Source organism: Clupea harengus, chromosome 2, assembly GCF_900700415.2.
Source record: "Clupea harengus chromosome 2, Ch_v2.0.2, whole genome shotgun sequence".
In the NCBI taxonomy this organism is placed as follows: domain Eukaryota; kingdom Metazoa; phylum Chordata; class Actinopteri; order Clupeiformes; family Clupeidae; genus Clupea; species Clupea harengus.
Genome location: NC_045153.1, coordinates 14,364,292 through 14,386,464, shown reverse-complemented (window position 1 = coordinate 14,386,464; position 22,173 = coordinate 14,364,292). Strand labels below are relative to the sequence as shown.

The 22,173-nt window shown below is 40.6% G+C and overlaps 2 protein-coding genes across 6 annotated transcripts; both read right to left on the bottom strand.

Moving 5' to 3' along the window:
• Window positions 1-1,232: 1,232 nt before the first annotated feature.
• Window positions 1,233-12,078, bottom strand: sona (SON DNA and RNA binding protein a). 2 transcript variants are annotated; one of them, XM_031583735.2, is made up of 8 exons: window positions 11,925-12,078; window positions 9,167-9,291; window positions 8,666-8,858; window positions 8,479-8,564; window positions 5,141-7,909; window positions 4,593-5,017; window positions 4,398-4,479; window positions 1,233-3,069 (listed from the first exon to the last, which is right to left on the bottom strand). In XM_031583735.2, the coding sequence occupies exons 2-7, from the start codon at window positions 9,207-9,209 to the stop codon at window positions 4,408-4,410; spliced, it is 3,588 nt and encodes a 1,195-aa protein (XP_031439595.1). In that variant the 5' UTR covers window positions 9,210-9,291; window positions 11,925-12,078; the 3' UTR covers window positions 1,233-3,069; window positions 4,398-4,407. The 2 variants fall into 2 exon arrangements, with proteins under 2 accessions (XP_031439595.1, XP_012697767.2); XM_012842313.2 differs by lacking the exon at window positions 11,925-12,078 and adding an exon at window positions 11,659-11,812.
• A 5,002-nt stretch (window positions 12,079-17,080) lies between these two features.
• On the bottom strand, window positions 17,081-21,916 carry LOC116224356. Of its 4 annotated transcripts, XR_004165549.1 has the most exons (9): window positions 21,675-21,727; window positions 20,367-20,411; window positions 20,231-20,245; window positions 19,900-20,057; window positions 19,641-19,788; window positions 19,179-19,445; window positions 18,764-19,072; window positions 18,354-18,532; window positions 17,081-18,248 (listed from the first exon to the last, which is right to left on the bottom strand). XR_004165549.1 is itself a non-coding variant. In XM_031583716.2 (8 exons), coding segments are annotated over exons 1-8 (1,071 nt in total). In that variant the 5' UTR covers window positions 21,782-21,916; the 3' UTR covers window positions 17,081-18,404. The 4 variants fall into 4 exon arrangements, 3 of the variants coding, with proteins under 3 accessions (XP_031439576.1, XP_031439568.1, XP_031439582.1); XM_031583716.2 differs by lacking the exon at window positions 21,675-21,727 and adding an exon at window positions 21,781-21,916 and having other exon boundaries at window positions 17,081-18,532; XM_031583708.1 differs by having other exon boundaries at window positions 17,081-18,532.
• Window positions 21,917-22,173: the final 257 nt, after the last annotated feature.

Here is a 22,173-nt window from a genome sequence, read left to right as displayed (position 1 = left end):
TGGAATCCAAAATAAACTAAATTTGCAAATTTGACAGATGAGTTCATCCAATTTGAATCCCCTCAAGTCTGTGTACTCACTATCACACAGATTGAGAGTGTTAAGACAACTTCATTTTAGCTCGTTAGAGGAACTTGAACTATTATTTTTTAAACGCTTATTCTACCTGTGCAACCTATGAAGTATGGGCAAAAGACAGGCACATAGTATGATTCTCAAATTACCCAGCAAAATGTCAGAGCAAGTCAACTAATGTTATTTCATCGCTATGATGTTTTGCAATTAATATGCAGTATCATGTGAAGAATCAGTTGTGTTACATATTGGAATACTTTCCAAGGGTACAAAAATGTAACTACCGGTAGTTACAAACTCGTAAATCAACTAGATAAACTGTGATGTAGCCAAACAATTCACATTTGCATCAGAGACAAGCGTATGTTCCACCGCTGTTCCACCACTACATTCTATTCACTATCCCAACGTTCTAGTCAACATACACAGGCCTTTAGGGTTGAGACGTAGCTGTACAAACAGTACACAGTGTAATGATCATGTTTGTTTCCTTTAGGACTTTTCTGTGTAATTGTTAGTGTAATGTGTAAAGCTGTGTTTAATAGTTGATTATTAACTATTAACTATTTTTATCAAACCTATTACATCTATAAAATGTACTATGAACTGGCTTATGTCACAGTTTGTCATGCATGGTGTAAGCAGCCAATTCATATTTGCAAAATACACCTCTCCCTACAAACAGTCTCCACATAAAGACAGGTCACTCTGACAAAAACCCTCACATACACAACTTCAGCCTTCAAAGGTAAACAACATTGATCTTGTTTCTAATTTGTTTGTTTAGGCAGCGCTCTATCTGTAAGAATTTAAACCAAATCTTTGGTTAATACTCCTTGGAAACACATTCATGGCAAAACAGACCTTAGTTAACCATAAAACAGTGAAGTGAAGTAACAAGCACACCATTAGCTCACATGTTTGGGGTCAACGAATATACAGCTCATATCCATTATTTTTTTAAGCCTTTACTCAACATGACAGTGAAGATCAGCAATTGAGTAGGAGTAGAAGGGATGTGGGCTTGAGAAATGACCACAGGCCGGACCCAAATCTGGGTCCCAGTGGGAACTGTGCTCGCACATGGGATGGGACATCGAGGCCACTGCTGTGCCACTACTGTACACACTAATTAAAGAGAACATTTAGGACACCAATGGTTTTAGTGGTTTCATTTAATAATCAACATGGCATTGTATACAAAGCAAGCAAATTAATTCTCTAGTCTCTAGTTTCTCTGCAAAAACTGAAATGTGGTTTTAAAATGCCAAGGGGCTATGGGTGAATAACTGAGGTTCAGAGCAAATTTTTTAAACTCTACAATGCAATATAGATTTACTACTTTGGGCATACAGGCCGATACTCTGATCAACAGTGTGTTCTGAATATCACCACCATTCTTGGCCCTAGTCTCAAGCCAGCAATGTGAATTAATAATAACCATAAAAAACTGCCCAAAATAAAATTCCCTGCTCTGTTATCAAAACATACCTGGTTGATTATTTTACTTCAATTGTGTACATGGTAACTTCTGCTACCAAGCAGTCAACGACTAGAAGTCTGTGTATATAGGCTGTGTAAGGGGAAAACAGCTGGCTTCTCTTCTTTATTCTGTATAAACACCATAGACCATACCGCAATACAATAACCTCATCTATGTATAGATTTGTGTGGGGAGACGTAGTGTAGGGTGCAGTTAAACAGGGTGAAAATGGTAACTACATTCTGAGGATGTCACTCATTTACAAAGGAAAAGAAAAAAAAGTATCCCTTTGAAACGGGCACTGTTCGTGAGCCTTTGCTAATTGTTCTTTTTCTACGCATTAAGACGACAAAACACAAAACGCACAGAAATGAACACCAGCACAGCACAAATTACAGTTCAGGTGTCAATAACATCAGTTTCATCCTTCTTAGCTTCAGCCCTCTTTGGCCATATTTACAACATGGCGGTCTGATTGTCACTTCTCACCAAAATGCCAAACCAGCAATTTCATACTTGGATGATACTATGCCTTGGTGGATAGTTTTCCATCACATCACTCACTTGAAACTTAAAAGTATAACTTTGTCAACCACAGAAAAAAGCAGAATCTGAATCATTCAAAAAGGTCCCACTGCATGTCCAGGATGAAAAGAAAAAAGTGAAATATCCTCCAACACCACAAATAACCACTTGTGAAACTGCCTTTTAATTAAACTGCCTGCACGAAAAAGGATTCAAAAGATGTTTCTAGTAGAGCAAGCACAGTTCCCCAGTAACACCAGAGCAAGTTCTGCAACCAAGCAAATTCAATTAAATACAAGATATCTGTAAATTACAACGGAAAAATAATGAGGTTCCATCTTCCGCCTTCTCGTCTTTATACCAGTACAACCAAACATGGCAGAATATTACAGTAGAGATGGTTTAATGAGCTATGGGCCGTATTAACCAGGACCACAATTTACTATCCATGAGAAATTAACACAAAAATTAAAAAAGGTTAAAACCTTACAAGTTTACAACATTTGTATCACTTATCCCCAGTCTTAAAGACAGGTTTGCACTACAATCAAAGGGGCAGTTAATATATGTGTAAAATGTCATGTAGGGGAATATGCGATAAGTTCCTTCAAGTAAACACTCGTAATTATACAAAATTGGAGATCCTGAAAGGGCAATGTTTTGCATCACAAAGTGTCTCCTGACAACAGCATGACAGGACATGTTCAGAAATTTTTCCTATTCATGTTAAGATGTACTCTCTTGCAGAAATACTCCCATTTTCCCCAGAGGCATTATGAAAACCTGCCGTTTTAGATCTGTTGATCACTGCTGGCCCCAAAAATTGTGGTCAGTCAGGTTCCACTTTCTGAAGATCCACTGAAATTATTTCATCTGAGCATTGTCTACAAAGGCAATCACCAAATCCATCAAACGAAGTCGCATCAAGGGGCAGAAAAGTGGTTAGGAGGTATGGCAAAAGTTGGATGGGACTGGAGAAAAGGTTACTGCAAAAAAGGAACATACAATACAATATTTTAAAATACAGCAGACACGGTTTACCTAAAGCAATAGTTTAAAACCAATACAGTCCAACATGCATAATGGCTATGGCTTTGGAACAAAGTGAATATTAAGCACCTTTCCACTGCAGGAACTCAAGTGACTTGAACATTGTTCACCGCTCGGCCCTTTTTTTTTTTTTTCTCACCACTGGTACAGGACCTACCAGATGTAGTTGAAGTAACCTAATACTTTTGCTCTTTGATAACGTAATTTCTGAGCACGACAAAGTAACGATATACTTCTCCAGCATCAGCACCAACATTAGTTCAACCCATACATTTGTAGGATTACCTGGAGGTCGAGTCGACAATTGAATTTTGGAAAGTTCCTAACACTTGGTTAAATGGCTTTATGGCAGCTGTAGTTACTTGATAGATGAAGATACCAGCCCCACAGCTGATTAATTAAAGCCTATATTTCAGCTGACGTTTGGCGTGTGTTCATTTAGCGAGTTACTTCAACATGTCAACGCCATAAGCTATAGTTCCTTTTGCTCTATTAACCATGTAACCTCTGGTTTAAAAAAATATATAATAATAATTAGGGGTGGGGGAAATCTTCGATTTCTCTCGATTCTCTCTAGAACGATTCTGTCTCGATTCAGAAAAGTTCATAATCGATTTTTTAATAAAAAAAAATAAAAAAAATAATTCAATTTTTTTTTTTTTACACTTTCATTTTGTGTTGAAATGCAAGCTGCATCGATTATTGCATTGTTCATAGAAAGTCATAATTGTGACAAGGAAAAACTTTTTCTCTAATAAGAAAATAGAGAAGGTAATTCCTCTGTTGATCTTCTTTAATTATCAAACACAAAGTAGGAAGTGATTTGAGACTGAGTAGCAAACTCAAATGTTTTAAAAATCGCGATGCATCGATAATCGTTTTATCGGTTTAGAATTGATAATCGATAATCGGGTTAGAATCGATAATCGGTTTAGAATCGATAATCGGTTTAGAATCGAATCGTTGACCTCTGAATCGGAATCGAATCGTGAGGTGCCAAGAGATTCCCACCCCTAATAATAATAGTAATACTTCTTGCTGGTTTTAAAAATGGTGCTTGTTGTTGTCTAACTCATTTTGCTTTTAACCAATATGAGTCATCCATCACTGCAAGCCCCACCCAGCAGTTTCAGGGCTACCCCAGAGTAGGTACTAATGTCTCCCTCGAAAAGGGCCCTGAAAGGGATCCTACAGTGGTGGTTCCTGCAGTCACACACACATAGCCTGCTAGTTCCTACAGTGGAAAGGTGCCTACTGACTTTACCTGTTTCCCATCACTCATCATCAGACACGTGGGGCTCGGCTATGGCCATCTCCTCCTTGCATGCTGCTATTTGCTTGCATTTCTGAAATTACATGAAAGCAAGATACTTCACACTCCACAACTGAAGTAATTATGCGAAAGGGATAGAGAACTGGGATTTTTTCTTAAGCAATAATATATATGTAATATACTGACCTCTGTGAGTTCCTTGATGCTGAAGCTGTTGGCCTGCTGTGTCACCTTTCTCTTCACTTCCGCAATATTGGCAAGATTTGGTGTGGGCACAGGAGGTGGTTTGTTGGTAATGGTGGGAAGTGGTGGCATGGGGGGCATAGCTGCCAATGCACCCATGTTGGAAAGGGCTGCCGTCATTGTAGCTGCAGTCATACTGGCCATGGCAGCATTCATGGGCATGTTGGGCATCCCTGGCATACCCATGGGCAGACTCATTGGCAGATTCATGGGTAGAGGCAAGGGTAATGACAGAGGTTGAGGAGTTGGGGTTGGAAGAGGCAGTTGAAGAATAGCTTTAGGTTTCAAACTCTCAGGGATGGGCACTCCTGCCTTAGCACACATAGCAGCAGCATTAGCTTTTGCTATCTCCAGTAACTGGTCCTTGTCTGTCAAATGAACAAATTGAAATGCATTAATAAGTAACACATGCCACAAACACAGACATTATATATCATTTTTTTTTATGTATTACTATTTATTCATTTATAGGTGAGTGAATGAGACCATACCAAGATCAGTGAGGCGAGGTGGTGTTTTGCTGTTGCTCCGGCGAGCTCGGGAGGTGGATCTCCTTTTTCGAAGTATTAGGATGGGAGAGTGGCTTGGTTCACGTTTCCATCTGTCTCGCCGATCAAAGGAGCGACTTCGGAAAGCTGGCCTCCGGTGACGAGAACCGGAGCGAGACCTCCTTGAGCGAGATCGCCGGTTCCGTGTTATGGATCGGGAGCGAGACCTCCTCTTCCTGCCAAGGGAACGAGACTTGGAGCGCTTACTGTCATTTCTGGATTTTGAGCTCTTCCTTCTAGCTGGTGATCGTGACTTTGAACGTCTCTTTCTGACTGGAGATCGTGATTTTGATCGTCTTCTTTTTGGTGATCTAGACTTAGAACGCTTTGCACGAGTACGAGACTTGGACCACGATTTTCTCCTTCGTGCAGTTGACCTTGATCTTCTCCTTCTCACCGGAGACTTTGTTTTGGATCTTTTTCTTCTTCCACGAGATGGGGACCTTGACTTTCTTTTCTGTGCTTGGGACCTAGACCTTGATCTTCTTCGTCTAATTGGAGATTTCGATTTTGAATGTCTTCTTCGGCTGGATGATCTCGATCTGGAGCGTTTTTTCCGTGCAGGGGACTTTGATTTTGAGATTTTTCTTCTTATGGAGGGAGACCTAGATTCTGAATGCTTTTTCCTTGCAGGCGATAGTGATGTTGACAACCGTCTTAATTTCAACAAGCTTGTTCTTATTTTGCTGGATGATTTAGTTTCTTCATGTTTGGTGCTACCCGGTGAAGACGCTCTTGAATGGTCGGATCCATCACGGTCAAGGTCTTCCTTCCTGTTTGACTTAGAGAGATCATGGTGTCCCTTGGAAGTGGCCAGAGATGATGCCTTTTCAGGTGAAGATAAATGTGAGGTAGATTGTTTGTCTCCATCACATGGTACAGTAGTTGGGTTTTTAGAGTCATCTCGCTTCTGCTCAACTTCAGATGCTGCCATTTCCTGCTCATCTGATGAACCCCCCGAGAGGCTCCTCCTAGAAGTCTTTTGAGACGTACTTTCAGTACCTGACTTGAACTGACTCTTTTCAGCCATCGGAACCTTTTTCCATGGTCCTGCAGGAGATACTACTATGTCCTCGTTATCAGAACTACTGCCTGTAGTTCCATGTGAGGGGGATCCATCATCTTTTTTCATTATATGCTTCAGCTTTTGAGTTTTAGTCGATTTCTCATCTTTAGAGAGGGAACGTGTTTTCGAGTGCCCTTCAGTTGGAGAAAGACTCCTAGATGTGGACCTCCTGCCACCTGAGACAGATCTAGATATTGATTTGTCTCTGTTTGGAGAATTTGATCTTGAATGCTCTCTCCTTTTGGCAGTTTTAAGTCGTCTGCTGCTTGCCACAGGTGATCTGGACCTTGAATGCTTAGGACCTGACGTGGATCTGGATTTTGATCGTTTGTTGTGTTTGGGAGATTTAGACTCAGAACGAGTCCTCTGTGGGGACCTAGATTTTGATATCATTCGTCTTGCTGGGGACTTCGAGCGAGATTTAGTTAGTCGCCTTGGTGTTCTGGAACTCGACCTGTTTTTACGGGTGGACCGTGACGTAGATCTCTTGGCTCTCCTTAAGTCAGACTTAGACCGCCGCAGAACAACAACAGATCTTGATCGTGTCCGCCTGTTTCTCCGAACTGACCTAGAACGTGACCTCCTAGACCGGGATACTGGTGTCCTCTTGCGTGTGCGTGAAGGAGATCTTGAGATTCTGCCTCTCCTTAGAGAGCGTGACCTTGTCCTGGATCTGGGATTCCTTCTACGTGACAAAGATTGCCTGGATCTTGACCGACGCATACGCCCAATGGACTTTGATCTTGTTCGCCTGCCATGCCTTGGTGACCTGGTTCTAGACTTTCTCTTTCTGTTGCCTGATCTGGAGACAGAGTGGCGGTTTATCTTAGTAGAAAGGGACCTAGACCTCCGTCCTGACCGCTTGACTGATCTGGACCTCGACCTACGTTTTGGTGATGGTGACCTTGAAGGTTTCCTTTTCTGACTAGCTCTCCTCCTGGGGCCTGATGTAGACCTAGCCCTGGAGGAAGACCGTTGCTTTCGAGCAGCTGACTTAGCAAGAGGACGGCGAGGGCTTGGCGAGCAACTTGGGCTTGTTTTCACCCTTTTGGTGTCCGAGAAAGATCTTGACCGAGATCGCGAGGGAGAGGGACTTTCCGCTGGACACAGACCACTCTTTCCTGTCTGATCTCCATTTGTTTCCTTTGAACATGACGTAGCATCCTCCTTCTGAAGATTTTCTTGTTTGGGAATTATATCAGGCAGGTCCTGCACTTTGCTAAAGTTCCCATTTTCACCGAAGCATTGCACCGCCTTCACAGTGGTTTCACAGTGGTCCTCTCCTTTTGCCAAATTCTCATGCAATCCATCGCCATCACACTGGACCGCTTTAGTTTTTTCAACAGAAGGTTCTGACTTAATAGTTTTAGCATCAACTGTTTCTTCAAGATGAGGCTTAATCCGGCCTTTCGAAAGTACCTCAGAAGAATCCATGGCAGTCTTTTGGTCCGTGTTGTCAGTAGCCAACAACTGTTTAGATTCTGATTCCGATTCGGACCCCGAAGCAGCACTGCTTTCTGACTGTGAATGAGAGGGGGATTTTCTGTCTTGTTTTTCATCGTCTTTTTTCCTACCCCTCCTCTTCTTTTTCCCGGTATGTCGTTTGGGTTTTTTGGCCTTCCCATTGCCATCACCCCCATGCAAGTCTGTAAAAATAGATACATATTAGTACACAACTATACGCTTTAAATACTTTTCACCTTACCTTAGGAAGTCACATTTTGAAATGTAATAATGGGCACAAGATATGTTATACATGATGACTGCTGACTATGATAGCACTGCATTCAAAGCACTGAATCACATTGCCTTTGTTTTTATAACTTACGGGCCCTTGATTTTGAGTCATCATGTTAAGGCAACAGTCTTCTTCTGTGCTTACACGACAGAGAAAAACTAGCCGTGGGTTGCGATCTATACTATTAGTTACCAAAGCTCATTTATCTATTGGCCTGTAATAGCAACTGGGACAGAGAAGATCCACTAAAGAATTTGTGCATCATGATGGTGCATGACATGTAAATATAAGGATGGCAATTTTCTTTTCAGCAAAAGTTAACCATTTTAGGAAAAAGAATGTAATGGTTCCTGAGAACACAGAGAGGGTATGCAAAATACATAGCTACATACAGAGACATAACACATTTAAAACCAATATTTCACCAAATATTACATTGTATAAGTACATTTGGGGTCCTGACTGATATACACTTGCCTGCTATGGAGTTTCCTGTTGTTTCATCTTTTATTTGAATTTGCTCGCCTCCCTTTGATGTGAAGACACGTTCAACCTTCTTCGCACTATGGAGAAATCAAGACAAGAATCATCAGCTGAGGACACATTTTTGATTAAGCCAAGAAAAGAAAAAATCTTGAATATTTTCTACATCAGGCCACCTCACCTGGCTCTCGTTTGCATTCCACTGTCAGATTCCCCAGATTCAGAGCTGCTCTCTTTCTCACTCTTGCGCTTCTTCCTCTTCTTCTTACTTTTGTGCTTTTTTGGCTTTTTCATCTTCTTCCGAGGAGTTTCACTTTCTTCCTTGGTCACAGACACCTCCACAGTAGCACTATTATCAGAGGCCTCCTCATCATCTGTGAAAAACAACACATTACCATAATCTCATGTGTGACCTTTAACATTTTCATAAATATTCAACTAGCTGGTTAGCTTTACATAAGAGCAAGAAAATTGCACAGGCTGAAGATGAAATCTCGAATTTGAGATTTAAATGTTGAAATGTGTGTTGCCTATTTGTCAGTTTCATCAATTATATGTCACATAAAAAACATAACACATAAAAATCGCCAATTTGTATAAATGCATCTGACTTGCAAGGCAGACTGACATACAGAGTCCAAATATTTGAGTTTCATATTTTTTCCATGGATTTTTGGATTACCTGGTGCAGTCTTCAAAGCACACTCCATTACTTCAGTTGACATCGTGTCCTTTTCGATCTCTGCTGGCCACAGAATTGGCTGGACCCTCTCCACCACAGAAGGGGAGGTCACAGTTCACTGGAACCTGCAAGATACAGTGAAAATGTTACACAGAAACTGGAAGCTTATGCACCACAATTTAATGTCCTTTATTGCACTGTGTTCATCCAGAGCAATTATTTTGAGACCTGTCCAAAATTAAGGATCAATCTGGGTTGTAAAACAAAATATGTGGATTACATTGCCATCGTCCAGGTTCAGTCAAAGTGTGTGTGTGTGATGTACACCCCTTTACCAAATCAATAATAGTTACATAATAAGCCACAGTGACATAATAAATAACCCACAGAGTTACGTATATATTTCCAATAAATTGTAATTATAGGAGCAGTTTTAACGTACAATACTTTTCACTCTCTCAATAATTTAAATTCACACACTTGCACAGCTTCTGGCCTACAATGTCGACTGTTTTGGCTACACAGAGGCATTGGCCTCTGGTTCATGAGTCAGTGGGGCAGCTATATTGAACCAGGGCACTTGACAGTGGAAATCTATGGAAGTCGACCACAAAAATCTCTGAGTGGAAATATGGGCTGCATGGGGGTGTGCCTTCTGTAGCACTTTTCATACTTATGGGAATTACATTTTACACATTAAGCTGCAGTCTTTTTTTTTTGTGCTGTTTTTATTTGGTACCCTAATATAACATTATGTTGAGAGCTAGCTAGTCATTAGCATGAGATATGCTAACATTAAAGTGAAAGCGTTAAGAGTTAAAGTTACTTTAACCTGAGTCCAGCTTTGCTTACTCTACCCACCTATGAATAACCCGTTCTGGCGTAATAATTTTGGCTGTTGGAGTGCAGTACTGTAACATAAACTAAGGGACTTGGATACTTCCACCTTCAATAAATGACTTACTAAGATTGAGACATAATTGTAAGCATAATTTCAAAATCTTATTTGTGTGATAAGTATACATGCACCAAAAACCTTGATATAAACTATATTAGAGGCCTAACCGCTACTGTATCATGTATGTAATGCTCAATTCACAACATTAAACATTCATAAACAGTATTTAAGACATGGAAATGAACGGTTGCTGACTTCCGGATCATCAGCCGTCCGTTAAAGCAAGTAGACGAGCGGGAAACTGAGTATGACAAATGAGAGAGACTAGCTGGATCCTACATTCGTACTTGGCGCGAATGATTGACATTCAAAGTTGCACATTTTCTAAGGCATCATTCAAATCTCAAACAATGCACATGTGAAACAAAGGATGAAAAACATACTAAAGTCAACAGGACTGATTACGTGCTGAAACATTTAAATGTTAGCTACATGCAGTGGAAAAACACCACTCCAACGAATTAGCCCAGTTAGCATTATTAGCCTATTGGATTCCACGTTTTAGTAGCCACAGAATACCAGAACAAATCTGTTGCACTAACCTGCTATTAATTAGATACCAATGCTACAAACTCTTAGGATACCCACTGTCACTTAAGTTGCTTGAATGAACCTGCAAGGCTGCTTACATGCGAGATTAAACCCAGCTAACGTTACAGACAGCTGAACACAACCACAAGCTTTACAGATAAAACAAAATGATTAATCTTATTAATTCCTTACATAGCTATTTTAAAGAGCTACCAAAGTATCTTACTGGCTACGGTTACGCCACACTAATGCTAATTAAAGTTTATAGTCACTGTGACGAACACCGTGTAAGCTCTACACAGTTGGCTACGGGAACTAGCTGCCGTAGCTGCCATGTTAATAACGTTTAGTAAACAGTATAAATAATCACTTGGCAGTTGGAGCAGAGGGAAACAACCACGCAAGTAATCTGCTTGCGAATTTCATTTCGATTGCCGTAATAATATCATTCGTTTGAATTTCATGCGGCTCACTATCGGCGATTAGCAGCTAAGTCATCTGGGTAGCGTTATCGAGCGAGCTAGCCTTTAGCTAAAAAATATTCAGGCCTACATCGACTGTAGCTAAGCACGAGCTAAAGCTTCGTAGAGCAAACAATAACATAACGATCTCCCTTCGGACAGAACAGTTCACATATCATGCAACACAACGATATTGCCTAGAACGTTCTGGTTTTATAGTGTAATAAAACATTACCAATCAATACTTGCCAAAGTACAAATTACCAATGTTATCAACCAATCTAGTCGAAATGGCCTCCTAACGTGCTAACAAAGAAGCTATCGCTAATTTACGTTCCCTATATGTGCGCATCACATCCACACCGGCCTCCTCGCATTTGCGTTGAGCTAATAGCGAGCTAGCTTATCTTAGCATCACAAGCAGATCAAGGTTTGGCTAACTAACATTAGCAACACACCGTTCTTTCAAGACACATACGACTAATATGCAAATATTCCACTGATAAATATCACGAGACATGCACAACGTTTAGGTTTCTCACCTAGTTCTCCGATTTATTGAATTATATTGATTGCGATATCCTGGAAACTTGCTGAAAATTAGTCGCCATGACAGTCAGGTCGAACAGTAGTCCACCAATATCCCAGCATCCCGCGAGCGAAGAAAGTTTCCCAGAAGTCTGTCTATGCTTGCAACCATGGAGACGCATTGATCCCACCCCCACCAAACAAAATTCAGCTGTGTCCATAGTTGCTTGTAACTACAAATTGTTGTGTTTTCTTTAGCTTACAGTGTATTCACACGTACATGTTGGAGGCTTCAACGAAGACGCTTTCCATTCACTTTGTGAATTGTGGTTCTGTTGCTTCGCTTTGCTTGTGGTAGGAAGTTGAGACAAGTTCAACCAGATAATTTCTAATAGGGGGAGAACTTCCGGGTACTGTCGCTACACGATGGTAGTCCTTTGGGGGATCGTAGTCCCTCACATTGCGCATGCGTCATTTTGCGACACTGTCGACTGCTGTCGACAGCGAAGCCGCGCGCGCATGCGTCACAACGACAGATCCGTTTTCAATCATGGAGAAAAGCGACGAAAGGCAGTTTTTTGAAAACATGACCATTTATTTAAAAACAAAGAAGATGTCACAGTGGACAAAACAGATGAGGTGGAGGATCAAAAAGTCTCTCCCCAGTTTCGTTTCATATGTTGACGTAGAGCCTTATGCTGTTAGCCGTTTACAACATAATTAAATATAACATTAAATATACCCACATCATGCGTTAAGACAAGCCCCATATGTTGACGTTCAAACCGTTTACAACATTATTAAATATTACGTTAAATAAACCTACATTATGCGTTAAGACCTATAGATCTATAGATCTATATATGTCTATGCGCAAGATAGTCCAAAATGAATGGAATGAATCTTTGGGCCAAATCAAAATGAATTTTTGGGCCAAAATTCTTATTTTTATAGAGTATAGGTTTTTTCCCTGGTAATTTTAATTCTGTTTTAGACTATCGCACCATACAAATAAGAACAGCACTGCTGTCAAATTTTTAAGGCTGTTGGTTAGAATCAGAATCATTTTTAATGGCCAAGTATATTTACACATACAGGGAATTAACTTGGTGTGGTTGGTGCATAGGATATAAAACACATAACATACCAACAAAATAGCAAAAACAAGAATAAAAGACACATTTTTTACAAGATAGAATATTAAATAATAATAGTATATTAATATTAGGTTTAGAGACTTAGATTTAATGGTGCTGATGACGTCACTCATTGCGAACCACTGAGCTGCTGTCAAATTTGTAAGGCTGTTGGTTAGGTTTAGAGATTTAATGGTGCTGATGACGTCACTCATCGCGAACCACTGAGCTAAAGTTACAGACTGGTTACAAGTCAAGTTGTCTTCAGCTCAATGTTAGTCTGAGCAAGTTCAATGTGTTAAAATGACAACATAGTTGTGTTTTAACATTAAAACTTTTGCACGACTGATGTCTTCCCAAGACTTTATTAGTTTTAGTATTTTTAGGCTTGGCTTAATGTCTCTAATGCCTTTGGAGTTCACTGAGGATCTATCATTAGCTTGCTGTTGTTGATAGATATGCTGGAGGCATACCTATTAATATTGCCTAGTTATATAACCTAGTTATCGCATTGCTTTTGTGTAGATCACTTTATTTGTTATTGGATACCTAGACATTGACTGGTTGGGGTGTTCACGCCATGTAATCTCTGATCGTAGGTAAGCTATACTGTTTACGTAGAGCACAGCCTAAGTTATTTACTAATTGCTAGATTGATATTGCTATTGATAATATTAGCTCCCTTGCCTATTGTGAGTACCATTACATTGCTATCTCTAGCTTCGCTAGCTAGGTTGGCATTTAGGCTAGCTACTTTATATCCATGTGGGAAAACTATATGTGTCTTTTGCGTGGTGTATCCACTAACTGAAACACAAATAGTATGCTTTCTTACATATTTGGCCACTTGGGCACCATATTCTCTTTTTTAATGTATGTAGTCTCCCTGAATTCTAGTACACTCATAGAACCAGGGGCAGATGCAGGTGTCAGCCACGCTGCTGGCGGCTGGTCAAGATGGCCAGAGTGCGATTGAATCGTTCCACCAGTCAGAGTCTTCTGGATCACCAGCCGCTGGCAGACTTTGCTGAACACACCAGCCTTGAAGTTCCGCTCCTGGTTGCTGCACAGCTCCTCAGGCGCACCAAAACGGCAGAACATTTCACAGACCAAGCATTCAGCAGTGGTAGTAGTGCTTTGGTCAGGCATCGTGTACACCTCCAGCCACTACGTGAAGTAGTCTATGGCCAGGAGAACATAGCAGTTCCCCTAGTCGGTGGTAGGAAACGGGCCCCGAACATCCACAGCCAGCTCCATAGGCACCCCCACTCGATATTGTTACAGTGGGGCATGGGAGCGCAGTCTTCCCCTTCTTGGTCGTGCAGGTGTTGCACTGGTGGACGTGCAGCTCCATGTCCTGTCAATAGCCTGGCCAATAGAACCGGGACCAGCGTCTTGGTGATGCCAAAGTGAGTGAGTGCCAAAGTCTCCCACTGAGCCATGGACCAACTGGAGGCCTTGGGCACACAGGTAGGAAGGCACAAGCAGCCGCACGAGGTCACGCTGGCTCCTAGGAGCCTGCCAGCACCGATATAGGAGCCCATTCTGGATGGTGAGCAGGGCCACTGCAATGGAGCACCTTGGTCTCAGGATCCAGTGCTGAAAGGGTCCCTCGGTGGTGACGGGAAGACCTCCCTCGAGTGGGCGTGGTCTCAGCTGCTCTCACGGCGATGATGCACTATATAACAGATATAACAGCACTAAGTAGGCCTACCTCATTCCACCACCAAGATACCATGAGCGAAAAGAGCCTTGACTTCACTCCTCAAGAAATATTTAAATTTCTGCAGCTGTAAGCTTTGTGTAAGTAATTCACTGCTTGAAATGCCGGCATTAACCACGTTTTCCACATAGACCAGGGGCCTGGTAATGCCCATGGAAGACCTACAAAGAGCATCAACCTCAGACTTAGCAGACTAAACATTTCATTTGGCCTGAAATAGGTGTCCACAGAACCTAACCTAACGTTTTTTTTTTTTTTACTTTTTTGTATTTGTTGGCCTATGTTATGAGGAAGCAACTTTGTTGCAGTGCAAAAACATGGAGTGGCCTGTAGAGAGAGACCTTGGGCCATAGTGGATAAATGCTCCTGGATTTAGCTAATTAGTATCCTAATACCAATCAGGACTGTGTTAAAACAGTAAACGAAACAAAATAGCAATGACACCCCTCAGTCTGCTCACTGCATAGTGTGATTTCACCTACATGGAAGAGGATCTCCATTGGGCTATATAATAATATGCAGTTGCAGTGAGTCCATAAGTGAGGTAGGCCTCTTAAGGCCATGCAGTCAGAGACACGAAGAACAGAGACAGCCACTTGTATTTACATGTAGAGGCATTTAGGTATGCCTTCTCCAAATGTTTCACCTGCATAATTGTTGTTGTTGTTGATCGTATAGCCCATGTTGTCTAGTCAGGAAATAAGCTTAGGAGTAGGCCTACAGTCATCAATGACCCACAAGTGAGATTCACATATGACAGTGCAGAGTATTAGGGGGTGGAAAGAGACAGACGAGCCATTACTCATCCCCTCGCTTCAAAGAACTGGCCAAGTAAACTGAACCTGACCTCTGACCTTGCCTTCTGCCAACCAATTGACAAGGAGAACGAACAGCCTCTGTTCTTCCAGGTAATCTGTGTGAGCCCACCTGGTGAATATGGATTACTCAGAAATGACCACTAGAGACTTCTCAGTAGCCATCTTAGCCTTGACCCTGAACATCTTAAGTGATAGCTGGTCTTTGTACTGACGAATTACACTCAGAGTAACTTTGATCTGATCTGAGGGGAAGACTGTCATGATACGCCATTCATCCATTCATTTCTCCTGACCAATCACCGGCCTACACCGGTCTGACTCGACCTGCCCTGCTGCTTTCAGGTGCTGACATTTCGATGATCCCGTTCTTCACCCCACGACCACCAGTTTTGTCCCTAACCGGTTGTCCAGGGGGTAGGCTCCACCCCTCTGTCAAGATCCAGCAGGACCTGCAAGGGTCTCTGCGCAAAAAAGACCTGGACCCAGGAAGGAACCTACGCCCAAGAATTTTTATTTAATTATTATCTTTCAACTTGTAAAATCCCATTGATGATTAAAAATGTTTACTTTCACTCCGGCTTCCTGAGTCTTTTTGATAAAACCAATGTTCATTTATAATATGGCTTTTTCCTTCCTGAAATGAATGTTCACACTACAGAGAACATGTGTGCTGTAATGGTTCTGGTAATCATAAGCAAATTAGAAAGAAACTTCTGGATGAGGTAATGCTGACAATAAAAAGGACCTCTGCAAAAACCCTGTAGAAAGTAATACATTATCTTGTACAATCATTCCATTCACAAACAAAAAATGAAATTGACCTTTGTGAAATTACGATTTTGCAGCAGATACCTAGAGAAAGAAAACATTTCAGAGAACAGAGAAAATAACTTCCATACATAAAAACAGAATATGTGAACATTTTATACGAAACAAGCAAATATAAATTTAATTTGTTGATTTTAAGAAGACCAAAACAACCACTGTGGTTCCTTTTGGAAATGCATTGATGAAGACAAACGGCATTTTTACATCTTGAATGCATAATGTGATCATAATTCTGAAAACAATTTAACAATTAAAATAAAAAAAGCAAAACAATATTTACTTCAAGTGTTTGTGACTACCCTGTGTTTCATAATTGTAACCTTTATTACTCTGATTTTGGCAGCTACTTCAGTCTTTCAGTGTTCTTCTGATAAGCTATTTTGCTTGGATCAGTCCATTACCTAACTGAAGCGGGTGGATTATTTGCTGTTATTATCAAATTGTTCCCTGACATATGAAGAGAAAAGGAAGCAAAGGGATTTACAGAGCTACACGTCAGGGACCCATTCTCCCAGATGGCTTACAGAGGATATTCGTTTGTGTTGCAGAGCATGTCAGGTCAGCAATCTCCTTTTGGCTTGCCTTCCGTCCCTCTGCCCTTGCCTTTATGGTGTTAACCAATGATGGCCTGACAAACAGCAAAACGACCTCACTGTCACTGGGGATTAGAGATCCTGATCATTAGATTCTCTTCTCTCTCCAACCAGTGACCCTTAGCTTTCATGTTACTGCCTCATGGTTGGATCCCTTAGACATTCATTGCGTAGTCTGTGAAGGTAATATTTCTCACCATTTAAAAGTTTGCTGATATTAAATGTAAGGTTGAACATGAATGAACTCTTGGCTGCTATAGATGACAGTACTCTTCCAAGTAGCCGGTTATTAGGTAGGGAAATTGTGGAGGCTATAGAAATGAACAAGACGTCGAGTGTTCAAGATGTTCAATTGGAGTATAGATATTTAATGTTTCCAGTGAGAAATGATACAGTATAAAACTAGACATTTCAAAGTGCTTCACCACTAGATACAATCTCCATAATAATGTTGACAAATGCACACATAAAAAACTTTGACTCTAGACACTATTCAAGTAGTTGGGATTTAACATTCTGCATAAAATCTGGTTCTTATGATACACTTGCTCCATGTACTTACCCTTTCTGTAAAAATACATGGAGAGTCTTACATTTCCTCTGCCTATGGCACAGACTATTTGGACCGCTTCAGTTGTACAAAATTGTGGACTAATAATCTCAATATTTGTGCGCTTTTGATGGCACCCATCCCTTTATGGAATGACTTCCATGGGATTATTTCAAAACCGCTGTACCAGTATAATATAATCCCAAGTGTCACTAGTGGATGGTTTTATTCCTTCGTGATTTTTTTTACTAGCCCATAGACAAAAATGTAAACCATTACAAAACAAAAATTTCTTTTAAAAACAACATTTACCCTCTTCTTTTTAGTCAAACAAGAACATGCTTATAATAGAGGGAGAGAGAGAGAGAGAGAGAGTAAAATGACAAGGAAATATGGCAGTTCTGTAAAATATTTGAGGGCCAAAGTAAAATGTTTCTATTTTATACTGACTGTGAGGCAGCTCAAGTAGGGTGGGTGCCTTGCTATATCCCATAACTATCAAGTCCACATATTTATTGCCCACAATATTTGCAAAACCTTTTGTTGACCTGAGGAACAGATGCAAGCAGTTTATCAACCAGGCTTCAGTATGGTGAGGTAGGTGGTGCAAAAATCAACTTATTGAAATGTCAATCTTTTCCAGAGAAATGCCATACAGATCAAAATAGTACTCGAAATGGTGAACACTGATAGAATTTTCTTCATATACCAAGACTACTCCACAGAGCTTACAAAAAAGTTGTCCAGGAGGAAGAGCAATTTAGCAAAATCTGTAAGGTATCTGCTGGAACTCTCAGTCTCTTCAAGCAAGATTGTATACGGGGCTGGGAATGAACTAGATAAGTCTCTGCAATGTTGCACTTCCAACTGCTCTATATTAAAGTGTCTGGAATCTACTGCCTGGTAACTCCTTTCCTTCAAGAAGGACCATGAAGAAAGCTGTCGTCAGTTGGAAACTGTAGAGTAAAATATGTTTCTTGTAATATAGAGTCTAGTGCATGAACACTGATTGTACACAAAGTAAAATCTGACCAGAATTTATACGGCACACACACACTCACCCACACAAAGACACTCATGTTCCTCTGCTGTTCGTCATTAGCCACAAAGGCTTAAGCTGCCTCTGGGTCTTTAATGCCTTTGCAACATGAAATACCCTTAGCCTTCCAATAGTATCCCAGTAACATGAATACAATTCCAACCACAGGTAAGGCTGCCGTCTTCCAGGCCTCAGAGGGCACTGCAAGGATACAGGAAGAAAAAATGTCAACATTATTTTCAGATGTCAGGACCAGTTTAGACTTATTGATGTTATTTATTAGTTTACTGTCAAAGCCTATTACAATTTGCCATTGACAATATGTGACATACCACCAAAATATTAAATGTAAACCAAATTTGCTGCAACATTAAATTCTAAAAATGTATGATTGAAGTCAAAGACAACAAAATAATGACAAATAGAACTCACTTATGATTTCCACCTCAACAGTGGTAGCCAAGTTCCCTTGGGGGTCATGTACATGGTAAGATCCTATATCAGCAATCTGGAATTCCTCTAACACAATCTGGTAGTGGGACATCTTTAGTCTCTTCTCATAGGTCTGCTTCTCCTCTAAAACCAGCACCCCGTCCCGCACCAGGACCCTTGGCCTGACGTGGTGATTCACATTACACTTAGCAATTTCAGGATGGAAGAGGAGGGTCACTTTGGAGAGACTGAAGGGTAGGTCAATGATCAGATCCTCGTCAATTTCCATATAATCATAGGTATGGATCTCTGGGGGATGGTGAAAGGAGACAAGAGGGTTATGTGAAAGATCTGAGGAGAATCACTTCAAACACAGGAAGATTCTCAATCCTCTTTCTTTCAAATCCTCACTTACCAGTGACAATGAGGACTGTAGTGGACACAGGTTTGCCCTTGACATCTCGGACGGTGTAATTCCCCTGGTCTGTCTGGGTGATGTTCGTTGATAGCCAGTGTCCAGCTTGTGCTCGACCTCTGCTCCTCTCACTGACAGTAGGGTGACTCCGGTTCCATAAAAGCGCTGGTTCCAAGTAGGAGCCCCTTCTGGTGAACTCCAAAATGTCTCCGTTGAGAAGAATGGAGAAATTACTTCCATAATCCAAATTTTCCAGATGGGCGCACTCTGAAAATATCAGTTGGTAATATACAATACTGATGAGATGTACACAGCAATGATACAAAGCCTTGCCTGCTTTATTTCTGATCTTTATTTATATTTAACATGAAAATACAATGTTTTCTTTTGTATGTTTTCCACCTGTCTTCCATGTGTTGAAGTTGAAGAAAAAAATCAATAATAAGTTAATCGATAGCTCACCTGTCACCGTAAGGGAGTATGTCTCATTCTCCATATCGGTATCATTGAATATCACAGAAAATAACCCCTGATCCTCTGCATTTAGCTGAGGTACTTCAAAGTAGACTCCTGACTTGTTGGACACAAGATTGTATCGGTTGTCCTTCATCTACAAAAACAGAAATGCATGCAAGTTACATTACAGAAATCAATTCAGTTACTGTATGTACCTTATCAGTGTACATTCATCCATTGACATGCCCAAACACAAGCCACTTACTTGTCCATTTTCCAACACTATTCTCTGAGGACCAGCAGGGATGCTGGGAGTGAAATAGACTGAGGCTGTTGCAGGGTCAGGGGTATCTGTTGGAGAATACTCAATGAGAAGGATGCTGAAGTTCTTGTTGTAGCATCCACCCACATCCTCTGGATTATCTAGGAAACAAAATATAGGCTTTCATCATCATTGTCCTTCTACAACTCTTACTGTGTATGTGTGGTGTATGTGAAATCCTGAGAGATAAAGCATTAATTAACTACATGTTCACATGACACCTGGTATCTAATTGTTTCCCTGTCTTCTTCCCCACTTTCATCCAGTCACACACCTGCCAAGGAATCATCTACAAGAAAACAAGGAAGGTATCAATTTAGTAACACAATTGGTTATTATGAATAATTTATATTAAATGAATAACATATGGTCATTATATATATATTTTTTTCTTCTTACACAAAACTCACCGAGAAAAAGGAGAACAAACAACAGCAACCAGGGAATCATGGCCACTACAGTAGAAAAAACGCAAGTTGCCCCGTGAAAAATAACTCACAACAAACTGTCTCAACACTAAGTCAGATGACAAAAGACCCATCTATTCACTCATGAACGAGATTTTTTTAAGAAAATCGCTTGTTCCCTTTACAGTCTATCATACTGTAATAGGCCAAAATGCAGATATCCATGCTGACATCAATCTGTCCCTTTGAAATACGCCCGTCTTTAAAAAACTACACAATTCAAAGGTACGATGTCATTGTCTTTGCTTGTCTTAAGCATTCAACCCGTCCCTTTGACATTGTCGTGTTGTTTCCAGTCCAGCCAATTAAAGTTAAGTAGGGGACACAGTTGTAACGGGGACAGTTGTAATTTGCTTACATTCTCAAATCGTATCTAACGTAATGCGATGAAACTCAGACATGTGTGATGGCATCATCAAGCTACATTCAAAATCCCAGCTTGTGCCTCAATCTTTGTCAAAATGTATAGACAGAAGTAATTTTGTGGCACAAATGTGTAGGCCTAACTTTGAAGTTTTACGCAAGATTTTGACAGCACAGTTGATGTGTTTTGACACAAGTAACAGGTGGTTCTGATAACTGATTTCTGATCACTAATCTGATCACTTTTGCGAAAATGTGACACCCTTGGTTCTCATTTGCATTTTGAAAAAATATGCTCTCAAGACTACAATTTACTGAAAAATCCTTATCCACCACGTATTTGGTTAGAATAATGCATGGCTGCTGCCATACATTTTACTTCACCCCTTCAAACTGGCATGTTACAATTATCCTCGGCCACTGTTACAACTGTCCCTAACACATAACAACTGTCCCCAAGGCACTCGCTGCATTTAGAGAAGACCAAAGAATAAGTAGACCTAAGGCACATGGGATGGAATTAATGAAGTAGGCTACATTTAGAGACGAATGGTGTATTAGAGACAAATGGTGTATTTGCAACAAGACAAAAAGTACAAAATAGCAATTTTACAACTGTCCCCTATATGACTGACCCAAACAAAGGGACCGAAAAGCAGACAGAACATTTTTGTAATAGGCTAGATACCGTCTGCAAATCCTGGTTAAATGTATTATAACATGTAGTTCGTGATATATATTCTTCAAATTGCAGCCACTAAAAAGCTTTGATGAAGTCAAAAGTGTAAAAATACATTACCAGGTTATAGAATCAAATATCACCGTCAGTAGTACCATATGTCAACATCAATATCAACAAGTCAACTAATAGAAAGCAGCAGGACTTACAAGTACTTAACCTCAAAAGCACATTCATTCCATAAACAGTTGTTAACACAATACACCAATAGGTAATTAACTATTTAGTTATCCAAATGAAATAGTTAATTCATACTTGTAAATCATCACCCGATATCAGAGGAGGGAAACCAGTGCGCTCCGAAACGAATTTCTAGTCCAAGGTGCCTGATTACTTCCAAGAGGCGGAGTCATGGATTTATCCACTTCGGCTACTTAAACCTATAGACTTGAAAAGCCTGGAAGATAAGTATGCGTGGCTTGGCCTGGTTGGCAGGATTATTTATATTTACGCTTGACTTCTGTGGCATTAAGAATATCTTTTCTTTAGAGCATGGTCTACACTTACACACCACGCGCCAAGACAAATCATATACAACATGCTCAGGGAGGCTACTGATGACTGACATTTTTAAGTGTTCAGACTCTGCAGACTGAATCCAGAAAGTTGTATTAATGAAAGTTCTCTGCGTATAGCCAATCCTGTGTG